The 24,114-nt window shown below is 39.8% G+C and overlaps 1 protein-coding gene across 9 annotated transcripts in view; it reads left to right on the top strand.

Moving 5' to 3' along the window:
- The window catches only part of NRG4 (neuregulin 4), a 56,783-nt gene that overhangs the window by 11,621 nt on the left and 21,048 nt on the right, over window positions 1-24,114 (top strand). For all 9 annotated transcript variants that reach the window (XM_074232494.1, XM_074232495.1, XM_074232491.1 and 6 more), the window contains exon 4: window positions 23,928-24,077. In XM_074232494.1, coding sequence (XP_074088595.1) covers window positions 23,928-24,077 — 150 coding nt within the window. The remainder of the gene's footprint in view (window positions 1-23,927; window positions 24,078-24,114) is intronic.

Consider the following 24,114-nt stretch of genomic DNA (forward strand, 5'->3'; position numbering starts at 1 on the left):
TGGCTCCAGTTAACAATTATCCTTTTGAGTAGAATTATTCTAAAGAATAATTTTATACAATTTTGGGATATACTTGAAAGTACTGTAGGAAAAAATATCTACACTAAACATTAAATAGTAAGATATACACATTAAACTATGAATATATGTAAATATATACAGGATGTATTTATATAAGTCTGTATATATGTATGTGTGTGTGTAAACACACCTATATTCAGTTCCTTCTTTGTTGACCAATAGGTTTTGTCCTTCTGCTCCACCTAGAGGCTTTGTAATTTGCCACAAGAGATGAAATCATGGTTTTACATGGTTGAGGAGATCATAAAGGGTTCTCAATAATCAACATCAGTGACTCTTCAAGAAATGTTAAAATGGATTCGCTCACTTTTACTTTTGGATAAGCTATCTCATACATTTCCAATTATTCCTTATTATACCCATAATAAGTAAAAAAATTATTTAGAAAAGTCTTAGGTTAGAAGTAGTACAATATATATAGGAATTTTCACAAGCTCTTCCAAAGAAACTCAAAGCTTCTAGCTCTCTTAAAAGGAACCAAGATGGCCCCACCTTCATTTAAAAACGATGGGAAGGCTACCAAATAGAGAAGGACATAGAAAAAGGGCTGGTAAGCATTGTATGGAGTTCATCTAATCAAAAGAGTTTTTGAATGGGAAAAAAAATGAAGCACTAATAAGAAAATTGCATGTTACACTGAGTTAAATTCCCTAAGAAAGTAATGTAGTGAAGGGTAATGAAGGGCAAAGAAGAGCAGTCAGGATGCCCAGGAAGTCAAAATAGGCTAAAACAGATTTGCAATAAAACCTTTGACCAGGGTGGCTAGGTGGCGCAATGGATAAAGCACCAGCTCTGGAGTCAGGAGGACCTGAGTTCAAATCCGACCTCAGACACTTAATAATGACCTAGCTGTGTGGCCTTGGGCAAGCCACTTAACCCCATTGCCTTGAAAAATCCAAAAGAAAAATAAAGCCTTTGACCTCAGATGTCTATACCCAAAGAATGGGAAGAGTCCCATACACTGCAATTCTACCCAGGGGGAATTCAAACCAAGAGGAAGGATAAACTCTGGACCTAGAGTCAGCAAGACCTGAGTTCAAATCTGGCTTCTGATATTACTAACTGTGTGATCCTGGGCAAGTCACTTAACCTCTGTCTTCTCATTGTCAAATGGATACAACAATAGGCACACAGTCCTCAGGGTCCTTATGAGGATAAAATGAGTTAGAATTGGTAAAGTGCTTTGAAAAACTTAAAGCGCTCTCTAAAATGCTCTCTATTAATATTATCAAAAGATGAAATTTTGAAGAAATACTTCTAAAAGTACAAGTCGTCTACGAAAGGAGTGTGACTGTACTCATCATGCAGCTTAGATTTTAGAGGCATGTCTGGATGATACAGAAGCAAGGGCAGGTGACAGGATGGCCCCAATTCCATGGCGTCTGTCAAGGAGAATGTTGGAAAATCAGAGCTCGTTCCAACTGGAGGCTGGCAATGAATGCAAGGACAACCAGAAGGGCTTTGAGCTTCATGGGGAAAAGAGGAAGAAGGTCAGAAAAGAGATGGGATTGTTGCCAGGGGAATAGAACAATAAGACAGAATTATCCAATTATTATTCTGCTTCTGTTTCTCTGGACTAGGAAGGAAAGAACAATAATGGGTAAGAGGTGGCTCATGCCTTTGAAAGATAGGAAGATGGGATCACCCAGATGTCCCAAATGAGTTCAAGTCACCAGGCCCAGGTGGATGCCATGTTAAGGGACCATTCACACATCCCTACCCACAGAGACACACAAATCAGTTTAACTTTGTAAACAATTGCAACTGAGTTTGAACTAGTCTGTATATGTTATTGGATCAAAGTCATTATGTTAGAGCCAGCCTCATGTGCTAAGCATTCTGCATAAAAGAGGGGTGTCTCAGAATCAGAAATGAAGAAATTCTGAGTGTCTGGATTCAAGAGGGTGGAGAGAAGAGAAGACAGAGTTGTGACAGAGAAAAGAGATGTCAGGCAGAGTCCTTGACTCTGTTGCCTCAAGGACAAGAGAATCCAAGCTGAGGGAGGTGCCAAGAAAAGAGTCTCTTTTCCCCCGAGTTATGCCCCCATTGCTTGGACATTTAAAGACCCTATTCTATTAACCTATTATCAAATGTTTCCAGGAAACAACTGAATTTTGCCTCAATCACCAAGGTCCAGGGGTTAATTTGAGAGAAAGATAAATGTAAAGAGAACTCAACAATTTTTCTTATTGGAGCTCAAAGTGATTGTGGATGAACTCAGAACTTTTCATCTAAAAGAAAATTCCCTAAAGTTGAAGAGAACAGAAACCTTAGGTAGCTAATGAGCTAATTATTGTAACAGGGTGTTGCAGTGTTACAGATGGCATTTTAGAGGAAGTCTGGGAGAGAAATGAAGATATGGCTGGCTTGGGCATCCTCCTTAAAATGGAGGGTCCTGGAGGAGTTGGTCAGGGGAGATGCCACAAGGGTAGAGGATGCTTTCAGTGAGTGAAATTCAGGACTGGAAAGAGTATCCAGAGAGAAGAGATTTCTGGGGTGTTGAGGAGGAAGTCAGGGAGAATCAAGATTTCAGGTGGGAGAGGAATGAAGTCGGAGGAACAAAGTCTCTTCTGATTGGTTTAGAGGTTATTCATAAAATGTGTGACTCCCTTACCCTGTCACAGATCTTGGAGTATTAACTGGCAATCTTCCAGTTTGTGTTGTGTTCATTATGAGAGCCTCAAGACAAGAGACTTCTGGGGTGGCTAGGGGGCACCGGCCCTTGAGTCAGGAGTACCTGAGTTCAAATCCAGCCTCAGACACTTAATAATTACCTAGCTGTGTGATCCTGGGCAAGCCACTTAACCCCACTGCCTTGCAAAAACATAAAAGGAAAAAAAAAGAAGACAAGTGACTTCTCAAATTTGTCTTTGTTTTATGGATGGTCATGACCAGAAAATTTGAACGATTTTAGAATAACTAATGGGAGGAATGGGCATACCTGCAATTTTGGGATCATGGCATTGTCGATTTAGAGTTGGAGCAGCCCTTGGGGACCAAGACCCCTGGAGGGACAAACTAAGGAAACCAAGGCTCAGAAAGACTAACTGATTTGTCCAGAACCACACTGGTATTATATAACAGGGCAGCTAGGTAGCACAAGGGATAGAGCAGTGAGCCTGGAGACAGGAAGATTTATCTAAGAGCTGGTTGTTAAATTTTCAGTGTGATCATTTACACTTCAGAAATCAGCAAATGCTACAAATCAGGGTTTGAGTTATTATTTTGTGGATTATCTAGACTTAAAAATGTAATGGAGAAAATGTGTGTCATCCAAACATTTTTTGGAGAGCCAGTTAAATATGGAACAGCGCACTTCTGTATTTATCCAACTGTATAATAATCTAGATAACAGATATTCTTCATCCACTTGGCTCTTCTTTTTGGACAGTTAGGTTAACCCCTCAGAGTGACTACAGAAAACATTTAAGAGGTTGCAGTTTGATTCAGTCGTCATGTTATCTGCACACACACACATGCAAAAAAGCATTTCAGGGAAGCTAGGTGGTGCAGTGGATAGATCACCAGCCCTGGAGTCAGGAGTACCTAAGTTCAAATCCGGCCTCAGACACTTAATAATTACCTAGCTGTGTGGCCTTGGGCAAGTCACTCTGCCCCATTGCCTTGCCAAAAAAACCATTCAAAGGCCTTATCTTCAATAGGTAATTCCTCATTTATTTGGATTCTGGAAGAGAATAAGGAGTAAGAAGACCTGAGAGGTTGGAAGGGGCCAATGCCTGTTCAAAACCAATGTTGTTCTTGCCAGTCATCTCACTCTATTTGGTTAAGAAATCAAGTATTTGGTGATCGAAGTGGTTTCTGAGGGGGGGTTTCCTCCTCAATTGATGTATATGTGTTAAACTTTCTTAATAGTCTATGTTGATGTCTGGTTTTTTATGCATTTCTCCTTTGCAAATAAGCCAGGTTGGAGTTTCCTCAATTATCTGCCATCTCTCAAAAATTTTTTAATGCATACAAAGACTCATTCACCAATTTTTATTTGACAAAAATTTGCCACACCTCTTTTGTGAAAATCATTGCTGTGGTTATTTGTCTTTTGTTCTCAAAGAGAACATCAGGGAAGTGATGCCATGACCTGAAGTGAATTGAATTTGAGTGAGGGAGGGCAGGTCACCAGTCTCATTCTCTCTTCTGGAGCCGTATGGATCCAGTGGCAAAATGTAGATTAGGATGACTGGAGATGTCCCCCTCCCAATGGAGGAAAATCAGGACGTCTAAAAAATATAATAAGGCTCCTGCTTCCAAGATGTTATAATCTAGAACTGGTCAGTAGTAGAGTGAGTTATGATCATTACCATCTGACTGTCAGGGGCTACTCCTATTAACTTCACAAAGAAATGTGCTTAACAGATCCTGGAAGGAGAGCAAATACCCATACTGATAGCTTCCCCCCCAAATCTAGATGTGAAAGAGTCTAATAAGAAGGGACCATGAAATGCATTGCAGTCACATGTGGAGCCAGATTGAAAACCTGTTCTGAAAAATGACCTGATTACAAGAGGAACAATCCCTTTTCTGCTGATTTTAAATTAGCGATCTAAGAATTTATGTAATCATAAAGATGTGTTTCATAATACTTAGTCTAGCTATAAAGGCCCAGTGGAACTTTCTTTAAATTTCATTTGCCAATGTACTGTTTCAATATCTAATTAGCCACTAGCTTTTTTTTAAAATTCAGGCAAAAAACAGGCCCTGATTAAATACAGTAATGTGATTTGAAAAAAAATTTATAATGTTTAATTACAGGTTAACTCAGATGTAAACTTAAAAGCATTAAGTCATTAGAAAGCTTTTTTTTAAAGGTGCAAGTGGGCAGCTAGATAGCACAATGGATAGAGCACTGGCCTTGGAGTCAGGAGGATGGGAGTTTGAATCCAGCCTCAGACATAGTAGCTGTGTGATCTTGGGCAAGTCGCTTAACCCTGATTGTCTCTCATCCAGGGCCATCTCCAGTTGTCCCGATTCCTATCTGGCCACTGGACCCAGATGACTCTGGAGGAGAAACTGAGGCTGGTGACTTAACACAGTCCCTCCTCACTCAAATCCAACTCTTGTGCTTGTCATGGCATCACCTCCCTGATGTCACGGTCTTCTTTGAAAACGAAGGACAAACATTATTATTATTAAAGGTGCAAGTAGAGCTGTTTCTCCAGTGATTTTGCTGAGTTGGAGTAGGTCTGCTCTGGTTATGTTACAAGAAGGATCAGGATCAATCAACCCTAAGCCAGAGGGTGAACTTGTCTTTCCACTCTTCTGATATTCCCTTCAGAGTCCTTTGCCACTTTAATGTATTCTAGCCAGGAGGACCCTGGGAAAGGCTGAAAAATCAACTCTGGAGAAAAACCACACACCTGCCACCCCTTCAAGGTTGATCTGCATGATTAACAATTTCCCCATTACTTTCTTAAGTCTAAACAATCCACAGAACAATAAATCAGATCCTGGTTTGTAGTGTTTGCTGATTTCGAAAGTGCAAATGTTTAAACTGAATATTTAACAATTGGTTTCTCAGAATGTTGCTGATGGGAGCTGGCTGTAGCACATCTAGGTTTGATCCTAGCTCACCCTGGTACTCATTATTTCATTAATGCTCACTCAGAAAAGGAATGATTGGCTTTGGGGAGTGAATTTGAGCTGGTTCCAGCACAGACTCTATCAGTGTCTGTCTGTCTGTCTGTCTGTCTGTCTGTCTGTCTGTCTGTCTCTCTCTCTCTCTCTCTCTCTCTCTGACACTATACATAGGAAATTAGCTGAATTTATAATTGAACCAAAGGGGGAAAAAAGCAAGCTGGGTTGTGTTTGCAATGACAGAGTTCTTTTAATGACCCTTAATTCACTCCCCAAAACAAAGACCCATCTTTTTAAACAGTACTCTTACAGCTACTTTATGGACCCAAGTCACACTACAGTCTCCAGAGAACCAAAATCATGGTCAATGAAGAATTACCCAAAAGTGAATTAGTGACATTGAAGACTTTGTCGTGTGGTACCTCATGCAATAGAAATCCCACATACTGATCTCACTGAGATTTTTTGTTTATTCTTTAGGGTCCCCAAGATTCTGGATAGTGTGTGGTTAAAATGTTTCCCTCAAAATAATAATGTATACTTCCATATTTACCAATCCCTTAGACAACTAGGTGGTACACTGGATAGAGCACTGGGCCTGGAGTCAAGAGGATTTGAGTTCAAAACTCACCTCAGTCACTTAAATAATTAGCTAGCTGTCACTTAACACCATTGCCTTTCAAAAAACCCCACCAGATTTACTAATTCCTGCCAACACTCTCACCTCCTTCAGTAGTAGCATGCTTTTGATCTTGGTCAGAGTGGACATTGGCAGAGAAGACATTCAGAGAAGTACATTTTTTTCCATGATCCTAGAAACAATGGAAGTTCTATGACTCTGGCTTGGTTAGACCTGTGTGCACTGGATGCAATAGTATGTTACCACCAGGACATTGGTCATGTTCTTATCTCTTTCCAGGACTAAAAGCCTATTAGTGCCTAATCTTTTAAGATAAGCAGTATGGGTCAATAACACTTTATTTGAACTTATTGGGTACAAGTCTTACACTTCTTACAGATGGCCGCTGTCATTTTTAGGCAGTAAAAGGTATGACCAGTTCAACAGAACTTTCTTGACCTAAGGATCTGATTTATCATGGAATTTTTCCATTGATAGGGCTTGCACACAGTATCAGTTGCTCTCTTGTACCTTAGGCATGGTCTGATATGGTACTCTATTACCTATTGTCAACTTTTTTCACTTTCTCAATAGTGGGAGAGGTCTTCTCAGGACCAAACTTGAGTCCTCAAAAGTCACATTCATTTTTTTACCTTTGTTAATGTTTACAGACTTGCAGGATGTAGTTGTTCCTGCTGCCAGTCACTGAAGTACAAACAGGAGCTTGAAGCTCCAGAATTTAAGTTCACTGATAGCACACTCTGAAGGAGAAATGCCAACTTTCTCCTAGTTTCCTTAGATCACATTCAATTCTTCTGCAGGTATCTCCATGGCTTTAATCATAGAGGACCCACAGGAGAGGGCATTGTTTTCCATGTTTATCTTCCTTGTATGGCAATAGAGGATGGATTCAGAGGTCTTTGTTGCTGCTATCCATCTCAAGTAAGCTTGTCACAATATGTAGGTAGGTTGTCCATCCAAATTTGAAGTCACATGATATGTAAAGGAACTCATCAGAGATGGCTCAAAGAACATCAGCTTGTGGGTGGAATCACAAGTCTCAAATGATATAAAGTACAATAGCCTTCTGGTGGTCATCACTCTCCTGGCCTAAAATTTTAGCTATCGAGAAAGCATCATCAGGAGAATGTTGGTGTTGAAATGTAGTAGGGTTCTTTTGTAGAAGATCCAAAGCACAATTTCCCAAGTATAAGGAAGGGAGACCCTCTCATCTTCTTCCTTCCATTCAATTCTGGACTTGGTTTAATTGAGTCAAAAGGCAATGTGGTGCAGTGCATGGACAGAGCCTTAGGCTTGATGTCAGGAAGGTCTTGTTTCAAATTCCACCGTAGACCCTGGTTCTGGGAACTTAGGCATGTCCCTTATTTCTTTAGTCTCAGTTTTCTCATCTGTAAAAATGAGGGGATTGAATGGCTAGTCTTTAAGCCCCCTTTCAGCTCTAATTTATTGTGTTATGATCATTGCCTACATGGAGTATCTGTATATGGATGGATATGCTCCAAGGCCAGCACAATGGTCTGTCCAGCTATATGGTGTAATCTGTACAGCAGATGTTTGTGAGTTAGGTTAACAGCCATCCTGAGTTTTGCACAGATTCCCATAAAATATTAAAAAGAATCAGAGAAAGGCTTCTAGTGAGTGGAGTGGATTGTCTATGGAAGATTTATGGGAACACAGAGATATTAATATTCCCAAATGAGAAGATATCATTTGTTGTGAACTATACCAGGCAAGGGAGTACCCCTACTGGTCAGAACATAGATCTTTCCAATTATTTGAGACCATTTTTCCAAAATTTATTCTACTAACCTGCTTTGAGTTAAACCATACTGTTATAATTAAAGAAGATATATCACCTTTTGAAGTTAATTCTAGGCATTAGAATGACTAAAACTAGGTGAAGTCAATGGAACAGAATTCATTTTGGACTAACAGCTTGATCTAGCTTTCAGCATGACTCCTATTTCATTATAGTTAAATTTTGTCCTGTAATTGAATTTGGTCCTTAAATATATGCCTTTTGAGGGTCCTAAATATATGTCTTTTTAAACTTGCTTCCAAAGGGAGTATCTGTCAGGTTCCATTGTATAATGTTGGCCTTTCTTGCTGAGAATCATAGCATTGTCTTTCTTGGGGGCAGTTGGATGAGAGGGGCAAGTGGTCATTTTGACTCTCCCTTCTTTGCCACTTGAGTTATAGATTTGTCACTTTAAATTGAGACATTGACATGAAGGGAAAATCCCAAGTTCAGAATCATGGCATGAGATCAAGTAGGGTGAAGCCTATGACTGCATACTTGGGATTTTGGACTCCATCGTAAGGGCTTTGGCTTTTTGGCATCACCTGTAGTTGTTCTGTAGATGAAAACTGCAGAATGTAGGCAGGTCTTGACTTTGTCTTTGTCACAAAAATGCTTCAGTCTTGAAGGCTGTGATAGAGTCACAATGACACACCCCCCGAGCTAAGTCTCCATTTAGCTATGAGGTGTGAAAGCACATAGCATTTCTGCTCAGGTCATGCTTAATTAGATCAAGCCTCAGTAAAGATGGAACTTGAGGGAAGTTTTGTATTTTGTCCACATCAGCATTTTCTTCCCCAACTATGTTGTAACAAAAGCATGATATTTGAAAGAACAGGGTAGACCAAATACTGGCTTTCTTCATTCTGCTCATCCACCCACCAAGTCTCATTAGGTGTTTGATGGATGTGACTTAGAGCTCTAGGAGTAAATCTGGGGCATGATCAGAAAGGACCACACTTTACGGGATCCATTTTCTTCCTTTGCATTCAAAGCAAGAGGTTTAATTAATATGATTTTTGTATCTGGTGCCGGCTGCCCATTTAGACAGTCACTAACCAACCACAGGACTGCACTGCTCCGCTCTGGTCTTTGAAATGGGAGGGAGAAACTCTCCACGGTCTTACACCTAATGCTTGTTTCCACCACAGGAAAACCATGCAGTGAGAACTGTGACTTGCCTAGGTCTAATGCTTAAACTTCTTTTGTCAGGAAGTGAACTGATGCTGGCTTCTCTTTGTCTTATTCCAAGCTGGGGCATGAGGTTTTCCCTGCATTAGAAGGTTGTTGAGACGTGAAGCCTGGGAAGGTAAGATGCCAGCCTGAATGCTGTCCATATCATCATTCTCTCCAATTGGGTATCTCTCTGGGGACTTATTGATGAGCTTCATCGATATTCACTGATGAGCAGTCTTGGTCAGCTCTTTTTTTCTAAAGAGAGGACAGGGGACACTCCCATATGTGGATGATTCAGGAAAATATCCTTTTATATTTATTAAAAATCTGGGATTTGAAATTATAACTAAAAAGAAAAAATGAAGTAACAAGGGCATCCCCTCTACCAGTACCACCACCATTTGCAGCAACATAGTCAACTATACCCAGCCTTTCATTCTAGTCAAATTCAGAAGACTAATCAGACTTTAAAAGTCTTAGTAATTTACCAAAAAAAGACTACTTAGACTCTTTGAAAATTATGGTAGATTCTATAATTTCTTTACCAAGCCATGTTATTTTATGTATATCATAGAATTATGGAGTGATAGTGTTGAAAGAAATATGAGCGTTGTCCTCTAGACCCATGAAGTATTAATCTCCTTTAGAGAATCCCAGAAAAGTGGCCAACCAACCTCTTCTCAAACACCTACTATGATAGCAACTCATCATCTGCAAAGGAAATAAGCTCCACACTGGATAGTTTGTTGAAAAAGATCACCAGAAAGCCATATTCTTGTAAATTTTACCTACTCTTCTGTGTCCTCCCTTTTGGAGAAAGAGTCCTGAATTTAAAAAAAAATAGGATTGAGAAATAGATTCAAGGGGGTGTCCTGGAGCACCACAGTCTTAAATGATATACTTTTATAAATACATAGGCTATAACATAAAATTTGCTTAATGGAGGAAGATAGGCAATTAAAAAAATATACAAGCTGGACACATAACCTGATTTTTAGAAAGTGTATTTCAAAAGGTTCAGAAAAAAGATTAAATAGAATCTCATGAAATGAAAGTCTATAGGGAAGCTGAGGAAGGAAGAGAAACTATCAAGAATGAAATTCTGATGAAATAATAATAATAATCATTACAGTAGCTAGCATTTGGATGATGCCTTAGGCTTGCAAAGCATCTTACCTATAGTGTCTTATTTGATCTGCAGAACAATCCCAAGGATATTGGTGCTATTATTATCTCCTGGGTCTCGAGAAGAAACAGAGGTTGATGGCAGTTGTGCAGGGACACACAATTAGTATATGTTTGAGACAGGTTTCAAACTCCGATCTCCCTTACTCCAGATCCAGCTCTCTATCCACTGGCCCACCTAGCTATCTCCACATAGAAAGACAAAAAGAATCCAGTGAGGAGAAAAATGGAAAGATAGTGCAAAGAAATAAATACCAATCATAGGATACTCATCAATCAACTTAAGAGTCTTAAAAGACATATAACAGAAGACAAACAGAAAAGTTTGGTATGGCTCTATAAAAAGCAGAATGTCAGGGATGCTATCTGCTTCTGAGCCAAGGCAAATGATGAATTTTTAAAAGAGTAAAAAGTGGTAAAAAAGTAAAAAAGTAAAAAAATGTAGGTGCTATTTTTACTCTCATTTTATAGATACAGAAACTGAGGCAGACAGAAGCTAAATGACTTTTCCGTGTCCTACAATGAAGTGTCTGAGACCACATTTGAACTCAGGTCTTCCCGATAAACTGTGGACAATAGGGAAAAGGCTATCCAAAGTTGTCCTGATCTGGGAGAAAATGGAGTCTGCCAACTACAGTCCAGTGAACTTGGCACTGATTCTACCTGGAAATTTTTAGAATAATTATTACAAGTCAATGAACATCTAGAAAAGAAATCAGTGATCACATACAGCTAGCCAGCACTGCCTTATCAAAACTATGCTGGGCTAACCGCATTTCCCTTTTTGACAAGGCTGCGAACTCTATCAAACGACTACATTCCCAGGCTGGTAGGTCTCGGTAATATATATCAATAGTTTACCTAAATTTTAGGGGGGAAAGAACTCAGTGGAGATTTTCATGGAAAATATGGAAAGCTGTAGTAGGCTCGTGAGTAGTCCTGCAAGGTGACTTCAGAATTGGTTAAACGACTGGACCCTAAAGCTCACCAATTCTACAAGTCTTCACAAATATTTTTGGGGAAGAGAACAGAGCCTACAACTCATAGACCAGTGACTTTTGACTTTGATTTGGGAAATTCTAGTCCAGATCTTTAAAGAAATAGTTGGTGAAGGAAATGGAAGCTTTGATTCCAGGGAGCTGGTCAGGCTTCAGCAAGCCCCAGTGATGCCAAAGAACCCCATTTCCTTCTTTGACAGGATTATTAAAATAGTGGATGAAGGGAATGTTGTAAATACAGTATGGCTGGGTTTTAGAGAGGCTAGTTTAAAGCATCTCATCCTTTTCTTGTGGAGAAGATGATATGGATTAGAAAAGGATTTGATTAGGTGAACAGCTTGAGACTCATTTTAGAAATTAAAACCTAGGGGTAAGTAAACCGTGACAATCTTTTCTGGCACACTATTTACAAATAGACACACACACACACACACACACACACACGCACACATATATATGCATATATGAACTCTGACTTCTACAGAGCTTGTCCACCAAGTGCTGTTGGAGCTATTCAGCTCATAGAGTCCACATTCCTTCTTCTCAGTTGGTCTCACATACAGCACATCCCCTCATAAACCCCAAAGAGTGACTTAATTCTTCTTTCTGGCTCAAAGATCACGATGGTCCCCCAATCGTTCTCAGGGCTGAGAACAGAATATTAGTTTCTCTGAACTACAGAGTCTCAAACCCCTGGACCATTGAGAGGCTACAAGCTAAATGCCATCATGGAAGATGGCTGGAGATAGTGCCAGCTAGGAAATCGGAAGAAGGCAATGGAATTGGGTTTTGGATGATACAAAGGCTTTCTCCAAGTAGAGTTGTAAAGATGGAAAGAAAAGAAATACCAGACATAGGGAACAGAGGAAGCAGAGGCATGTACACAGGGTAGTACTGGACATGTCCAGTTTGAATGGAGTGAAGACATTTATGAAGAAGAAAATCATAAACAAGAAAGTTACCCAAGTACATGGCTTAATTCAGGGAAATCAATATAACAATGTACAAATTTTTTCTGAGGTGTTACCCTGCTAATATAAGCAGTGGCCTTTGTGTGTCTCTTTATATCCTCTAATGAGAAGGGCTTTCAATGAATAAAAGTCTTGTTTACACTTCTCTTGCCAACTTTAACAGATGGTTTGCATCCTTTCTACAGCTCTCCAGTATTGTTTATTGGCAATATAAATAATGCTAATACTTTCAAATTTACACTAATATGTTTACATTTTAAAACACTACATAAAAGTAGTAGCTTAGACATTTAGTTTCATATGAACTCATAATCAAGGCATAAGATCTCATTTTGTGAACAAATGGTTATCCTCCAAAATAGCACTACCAATAGTATCCTAATTAATGGATGTCATGATTATCCTGTCTTGTTGTGGACTGGAATGCATCTTTATGTTAAAAATTCAGACTCCAACTAAAATCCACATTTGGAGGAAGTATTTAGTCAGGATAAAAGCAAACCTGGATTACTGCTCATTAGCTGTGTGGCTAATACTTTGTTAATCACTTCTAGGATTTAATGGTGCTAATTTAGGAAAACTTCAAAAGAACTGTGATTTGGGTAAATATTTCATCCAATAACATACACTTTACTAGAGGGTTTCCTGACTTAGAGCCAATTCACTTTCAAGTCGTGACATCACCTTTCCAATGTCATGGTATTCTTTAAGAATGAAGTACAAATGACAGTCAAAACATTTATCGGCTCAAAGCTGGATTTCTGATGAACCTTTCTGAAGTTAGCTAGCTTTGTATTTGGATGACGGTCTATTGCCACTTGATGCCTTTCCAGTTCAGCAAGACCTGACAGAGCTTACATTCATTCCATTAACATAACCTTCAAGAACATAGGGTCACGTCTTTATCATGAAGAGGCATCAGATCCCTCCCCGCCCCTACCCAGAAACCATACACACACACACACACACACACACACACACACACACACACACACAAAGAGACAGGTCAGGACTTTAGCTGGATATAATAATGATAATAATAATGTTAAAAATTGTTGATGCTCTTAAGATTTAACACGGGCCGCGCTCCCATATTTGCTGTAACATTATCTACTTAATGCTCATTTTACAGGTGGGACTTTAGCATATTAGTTAGGCAATAGCAGCAAGTCAACCAGTTAAGTGATAAGCATTATTGTTATTATCGATAAGCCCTTACTGTGCACCAGGGCTGTGCTAAAAACTGAGTCTACAAAGAAAAATGGAAGCCATTCTTGCCTTCAAGGAGTTTCTGCTCTAATGAAGAAGGCAAATAGTTATATGCAAGATACATCTAGAGTAGGGCTGGCTAGGTGGCGCAGTGGATAGAGCACCGGTCCTGGAGTCAGGAGGACCTGAGTTCAAATCCAGCCTCAGACACTTAATAATTACTTAGCTGTGTGACCTTGGGCAAGCCACTTAACCCTATTGCCTTGCAAAAACCTAAAAAAACCCATCTAGAGTGAATACAAAGTAATCTTAGAGGGGAAAGCACTAGCTGGGGGATGAGGGAAAGTCAATCTTTTCTCCCTTAACTTCTAGGAGTACAAAAAATAAATGAGATTGACTGTCCCCATAGGATCTAGGCTATATGGGCAGTACCTTGCATATCACTTTGGATGAATTCTAAATTTTTGTTGTTGAAGTAGTACAAGAAAAGAATTAGCCAAATCTGGTGAAACTGTGTCAGTTTGGGAGCTGTAAACAAAATTACACCTATTTAAGTGACCACTTCATAGATGGCAGTGCAGAGCTCCATTCTCAGAGCTAGATTGCTAGATGCCATCCATATCTTAGAATTTGGACTTTGATATGAACTTATTTTTGATTGTTTATCATTTGATTTTGGATTTTTTTTTTGGCAAGGCAGTAGGGTTAAGTGACCCAAGGTCACACAGTTAAGTAATTATTAAGTGCCTGAAACCAAATTTGAACTCAGGTCTTCCTGACTCCAGGGCCAGTGCTCTATCTACTGTGCCATTTAGTCACCCCTGATATGAATTTACTAAAAAAAATAGGTCAAGCGACAGTTATTTATAAATAATCCTCCCTTTTAAAAATGCTCACTTTTCCATCACAGTCCCTATTGCCTTTTTCATCTCTTCTTTGTTCTCCTAAAACCACCTAAGGCACCACTACCCTCCTTTCCATAAGTTGAAGACCTTACCTCAGATTTGTTGGAGAAAATTCTATGGCTCAAACCTTTTCTTCAGTGGTCCTTTTCCTTGCCAGTATTAACTTCTAAACTTGTGGCTTGATCCTGCTTCCTCCTATCTTTTCCAGGAGCTTGCTCCCTTGACCATTCTCCCCCTTCTCCCTGATTTCCAATTTCTCTTTATCCATTGAATCCTTCTAAACAAGAGATTCCCATACTTTAAAAAAACAACCTTTCACTAGATCCCAAGAGCCACCAAAGTACTCTCTTTTTCCTTTCAGAGCCAAAAAACCCATGTACACCCATTGTCTTTACTTTCTTCCCTCCCACTCACTCCTTGCAGTCTGATATCCAGTTCTACCACTCCAGTTAAACTGCTCTCTCCCAGGTCCCCACCAATCTCTTCATTGCTGAATCCCATGGCTTTCTTTCTTATCCTGTCTGTAATGCCAGGTGCTTTTGATCATCTCCAGTCTCTGACTAGTTTCCATACTGGGTTTTCATGACATCGCTCTCTCCTGGTTTCCCTCCTGTGATTCTAAACACTTCGTTATGTCCTTTGTTTAATCATCATCTCATCCCCTGTGTGTGGGTATACTTCTCTCTTCTATATTCTCTTATTGTTATCATCTGCTCCTATCACCTCTAGGCAGATGACTCCCAGATCTAAATATCCAGCCTCATCTTTCTCCTGAGCTCCTTTCCCATATCACCAAATGCCTGTTGTAAAACTCTCCCTGGCTTATCTCATAGGCATTTCAAACTAAACATGTCTAAAGTCTAATTATTTTTCCCCTTAAATTTAACTTTCCTATTTTCTGTTGAGAACACCCCAATCAGGAGAATCTAGAAGGATTCTGGAGGTTCAAGGAGAATTAGGGAGTAGAAGTCTATGAGATACTCAGAAGAAGGAGTCGGTAAAACAAGGCAAGGTGAGAAAAGGTAAGTGGAATAATTAGAGGAGAAAGCAACTTGGTAAAACAGATTGATGGATTGGGCAAACAGAAGTTGCTAAGAGACTCAAAGGAAAGTACAGAAAAGTTTGGAAGATTTGAGACTTAGTGAGGGAAAGTTGAATTGGACTTCCATGGTCTGATAATTAGCTCAAAAAGGATTAATCAGGTTCTCATGGATGAGATATAAACATGCACAAATAGGAAAAATATGAATGAAAAGCTCAGTCCTTATGGAGAAAAGAAGAATGTGTTTGGAGACTTGAAAGTGGTGATTATATTTTTCTCTTAGAGAAGGGACTCTTATCTGTAGGGACAGTTCCAAGTGAGGCTGATCTCCATTGCCTTGCAAAAATAAAAAAAAAAAGAAACTTTAGACCACAGGGTTGTGTTTTCTTCATGGATATAAAAGAGAAAAGTTAATTGGGGAAGTGAAAAGATAGATTAAAAGGTGTTGTTTGAGAAGGGGATTTGAATTTCTGGACCATGATTTGAAATATAGCTTTGACAGATTCCTGATCAGAGATGAAGCACACCTGGCTAAAGTTCTGTAAGACTTTGTGCTTGTAAATTTAATCAAAGGGCTGTATGGGGGGCGGGGGAGAAAACTGCCTATGCATACTCCCAAAGTCAGATATCAGTGAGAGTAGCTCCATGTTCACAGGAACAAAATCCAAGAAAAGCTAATGTCTTCAAATGTCTATGTGAAGATATGGAAAGTTTAGGCACAAAGAAGAATTAAAGTCTTAACACAAAGGAGCAAAAGTAGATATCATTGAGACCTGGTAGGAGGAAGCCCATGACAGTACTCTGGTCCTAGACAAGTACACATTAATCCAAAGAAACCGACAAAGAAAGAGGGCTAGGGAGGGAGGGGAGGGATAGCACTGTATTATAAAGACACTCTCTACATGTGAGGAAACCCAGGAACCAGGGGAGGGAAATATTTGAGTGAAAGTAAATATTTGGGTAAAGGTCAATAGAGAGAGAAACAGAAGTGATTTTTGTCATTGGAGTATAGATCACCTGGACAGAAAGAGTAAATACATGATGAATTTGGGGAACAGATCATAAGCTTAACACAGAGGCATGGTTAAGTAATGATAAAGAACTCCAATTATCCAACCATCTGCTGGGGCTCACTCTCTCTGATAGCTTTTTGGATTGCTTTAGCAATAATTTTGTCCCTCAAGAGGTGGAGGAAGAAAAAAAATTCTATTTTGGATCTGGATCTAACTCACTAGGAAAAATTGGTGTAGGAAAAAAGTGGTTTAGAAACAATGGGAATCCTGGGGTGGGAGGAGAAAATGACTACTTCCTTCTAGAGTTTTTGATAAAGGAGAAGAAATCTGGTCATAAACTGATGTGCACCCTAGATTTTGAGAAAGAAAAGTGTGTAAAGGAAAGACAAGTATATAAAAATATTACAGCCAGCCCATTAGGAGATGTTCAAGAAGAAAATTCTGATGACCAAAGGGAAATAATTAAATGAAGAGGGAAAAATGAGATTTGTCTGCATTAGTGTGGATGCATAGGCAATTCACCAAATAACATAGATGATAAAAAGGCTTCAACAAAAGATGGAATAGATAATTAATATGACTGTGGTACAATCTATAAAAATAGCACCAGGAGTACTAAAGCTAAGAATGAGCAGAAGATGGCAAGGGAAGTTAAGGACAACACAAAGGTTTACTTTAGCTATATTAGGAGAAAAATGAATAACTGAGAAGGAAGAGGACTCCTGCTTAGGATGGTTGAGATAATTACTTAAAAGAAAGGAAAGAGGTTGCTCCTTTATTTTTATGGTGCTTGTTTTTTCTGGGCAGGAAAATGACAACAGAACAAAAATGTCTAAGAGTGTATTGATACCTGCATACCTGTGGTAGGAAGATGATAAGAGAACACCCAACTATACTGGATGAATTCAAATCATTTGACCCAATTCAAATCACTACACCCTTAGGTCCTGACTGTGATTTTTAAAAATATATTCTCAGTGGTATCTGAAAGATCAAGAGGAAACAAGAGAGGTACCACAAAATTAGGGGATAAAAAGAAATTTCCCAATTTTCAAAAGAGGGAAGAGAATGGGTAATGAGCTTGTTGTCAATCCTTGAAGAAACCTTAGAGCATTAAAGAGAGAGTTGGAAAACATATAGAAAGGGAAGTGTTAATTGAGAAGAGCCAATACGGCTTTATCAAGAACAAATCATGCCACACTAACCCCATTTCCTTTTTTTTTGCACAGGAGTACTAACCGACAAATGAGCAAATTGCTATGAATATGATTTACCTAGATTTTAGCAAAACTTTTGTTACTGTATCTCAAAATGTTTTTTTGTAGAGGAGATGGAGACATATGGATTAAACAAAAATGTGGTTAAGTAAATTCAGAATTAGTTGGAAGCTCAGACTAAAAGATAAGCTTGAAATAGTTCCCTTTCAATGATATAGAATATCTCTACTTGGCCCTTGGCTGTTACATATTTTTATCAAGGATTTGGATAAAACCATAGATGTCATGCTTATCACATTGGCATGTTATACAAAGCTGAGAGGAATAGGGAACAAACGAGATAATATTTAGGATTTAAAAAGACATTGATAGACTAGAGCATCTAATAAAATGAAATGAAGTAGAGATCAATGTAAAGTCTGAACCTGAATACAAAAGACTCAACTTCCCAAGTACAAGATGGGGGAAATATGGAGATGCAACAATTCTGAAGAAGATCTAGGTAGAGCAGCTGGGGAATGGGCAGTCAGAAGAGCTCCTCTTGGGCTGCATTAAGAGAGGCACAGTTTCCAGGAATTAGGTTGGTGAGAGTCTTTATCAGTCCTTATCCACAGCAGTGTGTTCAGTGCTGAGCATTCAAATTTAAGAGGGATTTCGATAAACTTGACATTGAAAAGGAGAGCAGTGTGGCAGATAGAATACTGAACGTGGAGACAGAAAGACCTGGGTTCACTTACTGACCATGTCATACTAGGCAAGTCACTTAACTTTTCTGGGCCTCAGTTTCCTCATCTGTAAGATGAGAGGGTTGGACTCAATGGTCTTCTGATCTACCTTCTAGCTCTAAATCTATGACCTTTGATCTTAAGAACTGAGGAGTTTCCAAAGAAGGACAGGTGGGATTATGAAGGACCTTGAGTCCACTTCATCCATGCACTGTCTGAAAGAATTAGCATGTTAAGCTTGGAGAAGACTCAAGGGAGACATAACTGGCATATCAAGAGTCAATGCACTTTCCAACATACACATTATAGAGCCTTTCTTTGCTGAGCGGCAGGCCAGGGATTACGCAGTGGGAGGGCTACATAAAGACTTTAAAAGGTTCAGAGATTTTTATGTGTTTGACATTTGGATGATGCCTCGTATTTCAATGTCCGACTCTACCTAGCACTATCAGGCTTCATGAGCACTTAAATTCAAAATGGAGTAAATTAACTATGAGCGATCTCAAATTTGTTATTTCTGAGCTAGTATTGGAAAAGCTGACTGCATGGTTAATAGGCTCAATTAACCATATTTACTTCTTATTTTGATAGCATATCTGAGGTCTGCACCCTTGATGTGGAACTATTTCAAACTTCTCTTTTAGTCTGCCTAATTCTGAATCTATTTAACTGCATTCTTCTTTAATTCATATGTTGTCCTCCCTTCAACAAGAAGACCTTAATTAAGGTTTTGCTAAAATCTAGGTAAAACCATGTTTCATGTTGATTATTAATCATATCTCTGGGCCAGAAAGTATTGAATAGTTTGAAATCTGCCATTTCTTTTCTTCATGTATTGGTGCAATTGACTAAAGGAGAAGTTGCTTTTTTCCATATCTTGACTTTTTGCTTATTTTAGCTTTCCTTAGATGGATTTCTTCTTCTGGACAAAGAGCAGACATAATACTCCTATTTGCTTTTGCGCCATCTGAGATCAGGGAACACCCTATTCCTCATTGGTTCTCTTTATGTGCCTTTGAATGTTTGATCAGCTCTTGCTCTGACTACATGGTTTATTTGTCTTCCATTCCCTTGATTCCTTCTAGCTGCTTTTCATCTTTGTTGAACATTACTTACCATTAATTGCGTCAGCAAGTTAGGGTTGAGATTGATTTTTTTTTGTTGGCATGAGGATATGTTTCTGAAATTCCTTCAAGCCTTCCCTATACTTCTGTGCTTTAAGAATTCAATTTTCTGACTTTTCTTGTGTATTTTATAAGTCTCTTTTCCCATTATGGTGTTTTTAAAGAATTTTCTCAGTATTAAGAACAACAACAACAAATCTTCTCTTTGAAGAAATAAGACTTTTCAATATTGATCATCTTTTCTGCTTTGAAAACGAGTTTTTCATTTTAATTTTCATTTCAGAACTCTAAATTTTTAAATCTATAATGGCATTTTTTCAGTGTTAATAGATTTCTTTTAAAGTCTTTGAAAGTATAAAAAATTATAGCATTGATGCATTATCCAAGGTTCTGTCTCTCCAGTAATTGTTGGGGGAGGGTAACATCCATTTTTGCTTTTTAGAGATAAACTTAGGAGTTTGCTCTTTGACTAAGTTGAGAGCACATTTCCTTCGTATTTGTTTTGTGGTGATAATAAGTGGCCTTTGAGGTCCCTTGCAACTCTATGATTCTGTGCCAGGTATTCATTTTGTGACTATCTTCATGTTAGCTGGTGGATTTTTTTCATTTTTATCTTTCCCCCTTGGGATATTTGACCCACTTAAACTGTTTTTAAACAGTTTTTCATTCACACATTCTTGTTTAAGTGACCTAAACTTATACATCTCTCAGTAAGTTACAGTGGATGCTTTTATTTTAGACTTTATCTCTGGACATGAATGAATGAATGAACGAATGGACAAACGAGCGAATGAATTGAATGAGAAAAAATTATTAAGAGTTTACTGTGTGCAAACTACTGGAGATGGCTCTCAACAACATTCTAATGAAGGAGACAACACATCTTGATGGTTTCAGTGATGCCCTTCCTTTATGTCATTTATACTGAGAAGATCTTAATAGTTTCTGATGATGACCCATTTGATAGAATCAAAGACTCTAGGGTGAAAACTTTCTTTTCTGGGTCTTCAGTAGCTATGGTTGCAGAAACCCTGCTTGGCAGGAGAGAGGATTACTTTTGGTGATGATGGCTCCAGAACTGATAGGCTGGGCTGCTGCCACTCCCAGGGCTCTAAGGATTCCCTGCCCATTGGTGGTAGTTGGTGTTGATGGTAGCAAGCATGGGGCATCCCTTCTCCATAGATAACTGTCCCTCGACAGTGGTTCATGTGGCCTAGACAGTGAGTTTGGGAGCATTGTTCTTCCCAATGGTTTTGGATTCAAGATCTTGGTCTATCTCCAGCACTGTCTGATAGAGAGGTGTATGGAAAGGTCTGGATGGAGAGGTCTGGAATGTGCTGCCTCTCGTCTCTCGTTCAGGACACTGCTGCTTCCACTAGGCTGATTTGGTGGGTAACCATTGGTTGCTAGTTGATGGGGATGGCCCTGTGACTAATATCATATCCATCTTCTCTCTCAGGAAAATAGGCTTCTTTCCATGACCACAGGGACACTCATGACAGGGAAAAGAACTAAACCAGTCATTTCTGAGGTAGAAATATTTTTATATCTTTGTGAGGTCTAAAAATCCCTTTTGGCTTTTATTCATTTAGTAGGTTAATTAATACTCATTCCTTAAGATTGCTAGTTACAAGTGTAGTGGGCTGGTGCCACCCAAGCTGCTTGTTCCTCTCTTTTTGAACCTCAGGGCACTGCTGTAATCAGTCATCCCTTGGTTCTACCTCCTAAGTTCTTATATCAATAGTCTTTATCTAAGGGTATGGATTTCTATTTGCACCAGATTGTCTAGCTTGCCCTAACCCATTGCTTAGCCATGCTCAATTATTCCTTCGCTTTCATAAACCTCATTTAACAGCTTTACCAAGGTCATCATCTCTTTTGGAAAGTGTTTCATGTGAAAATTGTTATTTCTGTTGTTTGTCCTTCATTCTCAAAGAGTACCATGACATCAGGGATGTGATACCATGAAATGCAAGTGAATTGGATTTAAGTCAGGGAGGGCTGTGCAAAGTCACCAGGCTCACTGTCTTCTCTGGAGCCATCTGGAGAGTGGCCAGATATGAGTTGGGATGACTGCAGATGACCCTGGATGTAATGGGAGACCTTGACCTTTTTTTAAACTAAGGTCTTTAGTAAGTCTCAGGTTGGCCGAGGCAATGTCCAATCACTTAGGCTAGGTTAAAAAAAATGAAGCAAAAAGGCCAAAAAGAATGGCCTCTTTTATCTAGTAAAAAAATAAAATCAATCTGAGAGGGGAAGATTCTCAAGGTTTCTGGCCCAAACCTAAACAACTATTATTTACATTCACTCTGAGACAATCAGGGTTTAAACAATGACCAACCTGGGACCTATTGCTGGCCAGTCAATGAAAGCCAGAGTAATTAGGATTAAAGATAGAGAGTTGGAAAGACTCTGGAGTGATTTCAGTCCGAGCTTGCCTCCACCCTTTCTGTAGATGAGAAAACTGAGGCCAGGTGACTTGCTTGTTAATATAAAATCTCAGTCCAGCAGAGGACACATCACAGACCCTTGTGCAGTCCAGTTCAACTGTACTACCACATCCCTAAAGGTCATGGACAAAGTCCTGCAGGGTTACTTCTCAGCTCAGATCCCAGCTGGAATGATTTCTGGGACTCTGCTACTGGGTGCAGGAATACAGGCTTCCAGAAGCAAGGACACTGAGGCAATGACAGATGACTATTTTCCTCAGCTCCCTTAGTTGTCCATTGGTTTTCTCTCTCCCTGAAAAATAGGTGTATGCGGTTTCTACATAGCTGCCCCTTTAGTTCTCAGTGGAGGTCTCTTGGGCCCCCAGTCTTCCAGAGAGCAGGGCCTGATGGGCCCCTTGTTCAATGGCTGAGTCATTTTCCCATGCCTGGGCTCCCTCTTTCCAGGTGCCCATCTCTACCATGGTCATGAATGCCACTGGCTGGGTAGAACCCCACTAGGAGAAGCCTTTTGGGAGTTTTATCACAGTTTATCTCTGAATTTTCCTTAATGTGGGCAACTTCACGAGGATTTATTCAGTGAGGCCCAATGAAATGAGACTTCTTCATAGATAGAGGACAAGGGCACAACCTGCCCAACATTGCTCTGCAAAACTAATTGGTTGCACAATTACGAGCCAGTCTTAATGTCCCAAGACCCTCATTGTCCCATCCAGTGAGAATCTCAGACTGAAATAGGGTGCTTGGTGATCATTCATTCTACAAATATCTTATTACAAGATACAGTTACTTGGTGTAGTGGCTAGAGAGCCACCCACAAAGACAGGGAGTTCTGGGTTCAAATTCTGCCTGTGACCAATACTGACTTTTTGACTGCTCAAGGTATTTAATTCCTTATGGCTCTGGGGAATTCTAAGACTTTAAGCTGAAAAGAAAGTGTCCCACCTTATATAACTGCAGTCAAAGATCCATTCCCTCCCCTCCTTTATCTAAGTGTCCAAGGACCCAACTGAGGGCTGGCTCCATGTACAAGGTGCAGCTATGACGTAGAGACCAATTGCACCAGCAACACAAGAGTCAGACTCCTTACTTGTTAAGTCACACCTCTTTCTTCCAAAGTTCAGGGATGAGCACTTCCTCCACAGAGTCCTGGGAACTGGACAGGATCTCAGAGGTCCAACCCCTTTGTTTACAGATAGGGAAACTCAGGCCCAGACGGTGAAGTGATTTGCCTCTGAGTCCAAAACTCTGTCCACATCACACTCCCTTAGCCGATCATTTCATGATCCCCCAGACTTCAGTCTTGGGGCGACCAGTCCCTCAAATTGGGCTAGTTTTCAATGACCTCCTCTGCCATTTATTTTCTTGTGATCTCCTTATTCTAGGAACTGCCAGTAGAGCTAATTCCCCTTTAGCAGAGCTGGTCCTCTAGACTGAGAGAGCTTCCTGGGGGCCCTGGGGGATGGTTTCTGAGGCCCCTTTGGGTTCAGTTTCCATAACCCCAAGTCAGAGAGGGTCCCACAGTCAGTGTGAATCAGAGACAGAATTTGAACCCAGGTTGCCTTAACTCTGAGACTAAATCTGTCTCCACGACACGACCTCTGGCCGGCCTTAAAAAATTAAACAATTGCCTTGCTTATCCCTTATTATATGGGGAATGTGAAAGTCTGCCTGTGTGAAGGAGGAGTGCCGTCTGCTGATGCTCAGAAGCACCCCTTCCCTTCTGCTCTGGGCAGCTGGCCCCTTTGCTTTCCTCAGAGCCACTAGAGCAGGGTATATTATATGTCTGTCACACTTGATTTCACAGATGTGTCGAGAATTACACGGGAGCCCGATGCGAAGAGGTTTTCCTTCCTAGTACCAAGACTGAAAGTGAGAGTGAACTGTTTGCTGCCTTCTTGACCGTAGCTCTGCTCCTAGGAGTGCTGACCCTTGGGGCCGTCTACTTCCTTTGCAGGTAAACCTCACTTCTGCTTCTGGGGAGGAGAAAGTGA

Source organism: Macrotis lagotis, chromosome 4 (assembly GCF_037893015.1).
Source record: "Macrotis lagotis isolate mMagLag1 chromosome 4, bilby.v1.9.chrom.fasta, whole genome shotgun sequence".
Taxonomy (NCBI): Eukaryota; Metazoa; Chordata; class Mammalia; order Peramelemorphia; family Peramelidae; genus Macrotis; species Macrotis lagotis.